The 6885-nt window shown below is 38.0% G+C and overlaps 1 protein-coding gene and 1 non-coding gene across 2 annotated transcripts; both read right to left on the reverse strand.

Moving 5' to 3' along the window:
- Nucleotides 1-589: 589 nt before the first annotated feature.
- LOC107774864 (oxygen-evolving enhancer protein 1, chloroplastic-like) lies at nucleotides 590-3185 on the reverse strand. Its single transcript, XM_016594514.2, has 3 exons — nucleotides 2630-3185; nucleotides 1690-1891; nucleotides 590-1282 (listed from the first exon to the last, which is right to left on the reverse strand). Exons 1-3 carry the CDS (start codon nucleotides 2855-2857, stop codon nucleotides 726-728), a joined length of 987 nt encoding a protein of 328 aa, XP_016450000.1. The 5' UTR covers nucleotides 2858-3185; the 3' UTR covers nucleotides 590-725.
- Nucleotides 3186-3285: 100 nt separating this feature from the next.
- Nucleotides 3286-3359, reverse strand: TRNAI-AAU (transfer RNA isoleucine (anticodon AAU)). Its single transcript has one exon. It is a non-coding gene; the product is annotated as a tRNA-Ile (tRNA).
- Between the last annotated feature and the right edge of the window lie 3526 nt (nucleotides 3360-6885).

Genomic DNA, 6885 nt, shown 5'->3' on the forward strand with positions numbered 1-6885 from the left:
TATTTTATCATCCGTTGATCCCCGAACGCGATCCCGGCTTAATTCCTTGAGCTATTACTCAGACTTTAAAGCTCCAAACCACTTAAATTCATTACATAACATCTATATAGCTCGAAATCACATCTACAAGGCATAAAACACACAATTAGTGCAAAACACTAGCGATTAAAGCGCAAACTCAACTAAAGTGCAGTAAATTAGAGTATAATAATCGACTAAAATATGTAATTATAGCCTATCATCAATCCGCCTCTGACTTTTAAGATAGCAAATTAATTAGTCGAGGAGTCTGCTAATTTGCAGGTGCAGAACGTTGAAACGCAATGAAAAATCATTGAATTGAACTAATTTGTCAAGCACCTGTTCTTTGACAATGGTACGAGAAGGTAACATAAATAGCGTTCAACTTGGTAAAACACTTACTTGCACTGCGTGTTTACACCCAATCATACAAACTTAACATGATTATGTGACTTATTGAAGTGAAAATGTATAGTAATTTACTATAGTTAAGTAAGACGGTACATTAATTATTCATCATCAGTGCTTTGTACTCTGTCATGAGTTAAAGGATTTGCAACTCACTATATAGCATTGAATTTCTCTTTTTTTTTCCCTTGATAATATACATGAAGATACTTGTCTCAGTGATTGTTCAAGTTCAAGTTCAACCTCGTACCTTACAACAAAATCCAAACAAAAATACAACATAAACTCTAGAATCTCTATGAGTCAAGTTGTGCATACCAAATACCCTGGATTTTTACATCTTTAGGAACCTTTGCACCCAAATCAGTATCAGATGGCTGAATACTCTCAAATACACCAATCACCTCACCAGTCTCTGGCTTGCTGTTAGTAACACTCAAAGTAATTTTTCCTGTTGAAGATGAGGTATTCTTTACATTTTCCTTCTCAAGTTCCTCTTCATCTCCTCTGCCTCCAGCAGGCAATGCAACCGCGTTATCATAACCGGTTGATCCACCTCGTCCCTTTGGGTCAAGGAACGACGAACCTCTGTATGAGGGCACGAGGAATTCACCACTAAAGCTTTCAGGTTTCCCATTTGCTGCGAGTTGTTTGATTGTAAAAAGGAAGGGGACGCGCTCGCCACCAGGAAGTTGAACTGTGACTGCTGCATAATCAATTCCATCTTTTTCCTCGAACTTAACATTGCCATCGGAAGATACTTCGAATGGTCCTTCGATTTCATCAAGAGTGTAGGTTAATCGGGTCATTAGTTTGGTTTTCTGGAATTCTGGTGGTGAATTCTTGTTCACTCCTGTTGGAAATTTAAATCGAATATAACAACTGGAATAATAGCTAAGACAATAGAGAGAAAGCTAAAAACTAAGGGATAATAATGGAGTATACATGCCTATTTACAGGCGGATTTAATTGACTTATATACACTAACAATGTAATTTAGCATGTTAACATATTATCTATCTCACTTTAGTTAGTTTTAAGTGATCTAGAGTGTAAAAATTCATAGTGTTGATGTATAGAAGTTAAATTAGTCTTTCAGTGAAACACAAATTAAAAAAAATCCTCCGCTATTAGCACAATTTAAGCACCTATTATATTCTTTATTTGACTGACAAATTGTGAAAAAAGTAGAACTATACACTCTAACAAACAAAAGGAATAGGTTAAATTAAACATTAAATTATAATTATCCAATAATACCTTCTGCCTTGACAGTGAATGAAGTTGGTTCTAAGCAGAATTTCTTGGCATTGTATTTGCCAGGCTTGAAGGCAAAGGTTTCAACACCTCCTTCAATGGTTGGGCATTGGTTAGCAGTTCCAGTTCCCTTTACCTCCATGTATGTCTTGCTTTGAATTTCGTCAAAGGTCAGTCTTTTTGGAACTCCTTCAGCATTTGCTCCCTACACAGTCAAATGTAACAAACTTCAGTAATTTAATGCCAGAAAATATAATTGCAAAAACAGAATAACAGAGACTTTGATAGTGTTAATCACCGTCCTTAAGAAATTCTGCTCCGACTATTTTTGCTGTTGGCAATATGAAAAATTTCCTTCCGGATTGTAAAGTCAAATTAAAATGGAAATTCAAGTTCAAGAAAACTTGAATTTCCACAAGAAAACATTGGGAGTTTTCCAGAATATTAAGAAGAAAAGAATGCTTAAGCAAATCCGATTGTGGTTACATTTTGAGGGTAATTTTCAAGATCAAATCAGTCTCATACCTAATCCAATGCCAGAAAATCTACTATCTAGGAGTTTTAGACTATTTATAAAGCAAAAAGAGGAATATTGATTGACGGAGTGTTGAATCACCTCCTCAAAATAGCTAAAAGGTTAAGTAATTAAAAGAGCATACTTTTAATTACTTAATTATATTATGTCTCAACATGCCTTTCAAGAGTGAGCATGATTATATTTCATCGCCAAAATGTGTTGATTTTAACCGAGAACCTCTTATCTGGCTCTAATACCATATTATGTGATCATCTCATTTAAAATTTTCAATTGGTAAGGAGAACTCACTTTTAATTACAGTGCTTAATTATATTATGTTTCAGCAATTCCTCGCCTAGAACATGACGCAGGGTTTGTAGCAAGGAAAAAGAATGGCTGAATTTCGGGTAAAAGCAAGCAACTTACTGAGACAACAAGGGCAGAAGTGGCAAGAGCAAAGCCAGCAACTTTTGCAGCATCACTACACTTCTGAGCCAAGTCCTTAAAATCAGCCTGCAAAGAACAAGTAAGCCTTGCTGAAGATGGTTCAACACCAAATGCCTTGCTCACACAATGAGAAGATCTAAACTGCAGATTGTTTCTAGATGGAATGACACCAATTAGAGTAGCAGCTGCTTGTAGAGAAGCTGCCATTTTTTAATCACAGTTTTCTGGTCCCCAAACCTATGTGTTTCTGCTTATTAGAGAACAATATAGTAAGAGTAGTAGGAAGTTGTTTGTATGGAAAGGTTGGAGAAATTATTTTAGATAAAGAGATAGGATAAGGTCTTCTTTTATTGGTTGAAAGCTTGTTACGTGACAAGTTGGTATTGAGAATAAAGATACCCACTTCTGCAAAGTTGACAGGAGATAGATGGACCAAAAACGATTTATTTCACTTGAAGTTCCAAGCTGACAAATGGTAAAATATGAGTAAAATCATTTGCCTTGCGTCTGCAGTGATGTTTTAAGCACATTTTGCTTACTCAGCTCGAAGAACAGAGGGATGTCAGTGGATATATACAGATAAATACAGAAGCTTTTAGCCTAAAAGAAAAATCAGCGAAAAATGACTTAGAATTTGGCCCATGCAGGTCTGGAACCTGCGACCTTCGCGTTATTAGCACGACGCTCTAACCAACTGAGCTAACAGGCCATTTATTTTTGTTGTCTACGCGTAATTAATTTGTTTTGTCTTTCTTCAGGATACCAGATCATCTACAAGAAACCATTCAACACCATCATTGAGAAAAAGTCGTTTTAATAATGATTCAAGGTACTAAAACAGATATACAAGGCAACGAGAAGAGCAAATAGGGGAAGCTGGTGTTTCTAGCAAAACGAGCTCATTTAGTCATTTAATACAACGAAGTGGAAAAATTAATATAAAAAATAGGAAGCTGGCAAATTTAGGCAGCAAAGCCAAGTAGATAGTACTAGTTAGTACTAGTACCAAGATCCTAGCGAAAGATATAGTATCCCAAAATTGTGAGATAAAATTAAAGTAACCTGACATTTGGTTAAGAGAACTCTGTTTTAATCTTCTTTCATGCTTGCTTTACATTTGACCATTAAGAAGTCTAGAAATCAATCACCAGAAAAAAAAATAGGCTGAATTGTCCCACAGGCCACAAGTGCATGGTAATACCAACTAAGTCATTGCTGGAAGCACGCACAAAATTTCATATTGGATGCTAATAAAAAAATTACATATAAGGTGTAAATATACTCTTAATAGCCCAAACTTCTAGCAAAAAACAAACAGTGCAATTTGGTCGGAAGAAAATAGTGGAGTATCATGATATGTTAACAATATCTTTAACGGATTTAAATATTCAAAAACAACACTTTCATTGTCAATAGGTACAAATGCGCTTCACCAAATGTAACGACCCGGTCGGTGGTTTCGAGAGTTATAGCTCCGTTCCCCCATTTTTTTGCTCCTTTTGTATTCTACAGCTGTTATATGATTTACCGGGTTAGTTGCTCCGGGTCCGAAGAGATTTCAGAGTAAATTGAGATACTTAGTCTCTTAATTGAAAGCTTAAGTTGGAAAAGTTGATCGGATGTAGACTTATATGTAAACGATCTTGGATTTGAATTTTGACGGTTCCAGAATGTGATTTGGAGGTCCATAGTATAATTAGGCTTGAAATAGCGAAAGTTGAATTTTTGAAAAGTTTGACAGGGAATGAACTTTTTGATATCGGGTCAGATTGGATTTTCGGAAGTTGGAATAGGTTCGTGGTGTCGTTTATGACTTGTGTGCAAAATTTGAGGTCAATCGGACGTGATTTGATAGGTTTCGACATCGTTTGTAGAATTTGAAAATTTCAAAGTTCATTAAGCTTGAATCCATGTGCAATTCATGTTTTTGAAGTTGTTTGAGATGATTTCAGGGTGCGACTAAGTTCGTATGATATTTTGGGACTTGATGATATGTTTGGTTGAGGTCCCCGGGGCCTCGGGTGAGTTTCAGATGGTTAACGGATCAATTTTTGGACTTGGGGATGTGTTGAAGTTTTCTGGTGTCTGTACCTGGTTTCCTTATACCCGATCACATGAGAGGATCCGCGATCGCGTAGGTCTATTGGGGGCAGCTGGGGACTTTGTTCTACGCGATCGCTAGTTAAGGCACGCGATCGCGAAAGCTGGTGAATCTGGGCATCGCGGACGCGTGGTAAGGTCCGCGTTCGCATAGAAGAAGTGAAGCAACATTAGAGTGCACACATTGTTCTTTCCGGTCGCATGAGGAAGAACGTTATCGCGTAGGTTGGAGGAAGTAGAGGTACGCGTTCGAGTGGAGGTCTCCGCGTTCGCGTAAAGTAAGCTGAGGGGCAGACTGTTTTGTGCTTCGCGATCGCGAGGCTATTTCCGCGATCGCGATAAAGGTATATCTGGGCAGATTTAAAAGATTCAAAATGAGGGTTTCGAGTTCATATCATAAAATTGAAGTGAGAGCTCAGTAGAAGGCGATTTTTGGAGAGATTCTTGCGTAGGTGTTTGGGGTAAGTGATTCCTATCTATTTTTGGTCAAATTCCATGACTATGCCTTTAATTCCATCATCTAATTTGTGATTTGGGATGAAAAATTGGGAAACGAGGAAGAGTTCTTAGGCTAGAATTTTGGGGTTTTGAATAGGGTTTTATTATCGGATTTGAGTAAATTTGGTGTGGTTAGACTCGTGAGTGAATGGACTTTCGGGTTTTGTGACTTTTGTCGAATTGCGAGACATTGGCCCGGGGGTCTGGTTTGAGATGATTTTGGATTTTGGCTATAATTTTGTATTTTTCTTGTGGAATTGATTCCTTTAGCCTATATTGATTGTATTGTACTACTTGTGGCTAGATTGGGGACATTTGGAGACCGATTTGAGTGGCAAAGGCATTTTGGAGTAGTGTTTTGCTCGGATTGAGGTAAGTAATAATTTTAAATCTGGTCCTGAGGGTATGAAACCTCCCATTTTGTGTTACGTGATTGTTTTGGAGGTGACGGGCGTGTGGGCGTGCACCGTGGAAATTGTGACTTGGTCTGTCCCGTGAAACTTTAAAGTTGAATAACTTGTTGTTAGCTATATGCTCTCCTCGTGTTATAGAAATTTGACTGCAAATCATGTTAGAAATCATGCTTAGGCTATATGATGTCACTGTTGGGACCTGCAGAGGTCTTGTACTTGTTGAATTAGATGTTATTTGTTGTCTTGTACTCAGTTGTGGTTTTACTTGCGTATCATATCTCCGTTTCTTCTTGTTTCTTGTTGATACATGTTATTATCTCTATTTGGACTGATTTGTATGATTTTTGAGAGCCCGAGAGACGGGAGAGGTTGTTGACTGAGTTAGGGCCTGAGTGCGGAGCTGTGAGATATATGTGTATATATGGATCGGGTTGCACGATGCAACGAGCCTGAGGCTGTATGTATATGGATCGGGTTAGACGCCGCAACGAGACTTAGGGCTATATATATATATATATATGTGTGTGTGTGTGTGTGTGTGTTTGTGTGTGTGTGAATCGGGTTGCACACCGCAATGAGCCTTATGGATATTTATATATTATGGATCAAGCTGTACGCCGCAGCGATATAGCACTTGGTCTGAAGGAGCCTGTCCGGAGTCTGTACACCCCCATTGAGCGTATGTACCTATTGAGTGTGAGTGTTGAGGGTTGAGAGACGGGTGATTGAGCTATTGAGAAAGATTGAGTGATCGTTGCCCTGAGAGGCTGTACTTGCTTTCACTTGTTGCTGCACTTAGCTGATATATGTCACTGTTTTGAAATTTCAGGAAGATATTGTATCCAATTTTACCTGAACTTGGTAATGTATAACTAATTTGACTTCAATTGTCGAATTTGAAAGCATGTCTACTTTTTTGCTGAGATTACTAAAATGAACTATAACTGTGTAGCTCGTCACTATCTATCAGTTTCGTATTTATTATTATTACTTACTGAGTTGGTTGTATTCACACTACACCATGCACTTCGTGTGCAGATCCAGGTGTTTCTGGACACGGTGGGCATTGATCTCGTGCACAGTTGATCGTTGGAGATTTACGAGGTAGCTGCTCGCAGTCCTTGTTTTTCCTTCCATGTCTTTCTTTATTTGTATTTTGACAAAGACTCTTGTATACCCTTCTTTCTAGACTGGTTATATAGATACTCATGAGCTCAGTGACAC

The sequence above is a fragment of the Nicotiana tabacum genome, chromosome 21, assembly GCF_000715075.1.
Source record: "Nicotiana tabacum cultivar K326 chromosome 21, ASM71507v2, whole genome shotgun sequence".
NCBI lineage: Eukaryota > Viridiplantae > Streptophyta > Magnoliopsida > Solanales > Solanaceae > Nicotiana > Nicotiana tabacum.

What these genes read in the sequence shown, in the direction of transcription:
- LOC107774864 (XM_016594514.2), bottom strand. Translation starts at nt 2,857, where the DNA reads ATGGCAGCTTCTCTACAAGCAGCTGCTACTCTAATTGGTGTCATTCCA. An exon ending in CTTCTGCCCTTGTTGTCTCA is followed by an intron (nt 1,892 to 2,629) that starts GTAAGTTGCTTG and finishes TTGACTGTGTAG; the next exon opens with GGAGCAAATGCTGAAGGAGT. An exon ending in ATTCACTGTCAAGGCAGAAG is followed by an intron (nt 1,283 to 1,689) that starts GTATTATTGGAT and finishes AATTTCCAACAG; the next exon opens with GAGTGAACAAGAATTCACCA.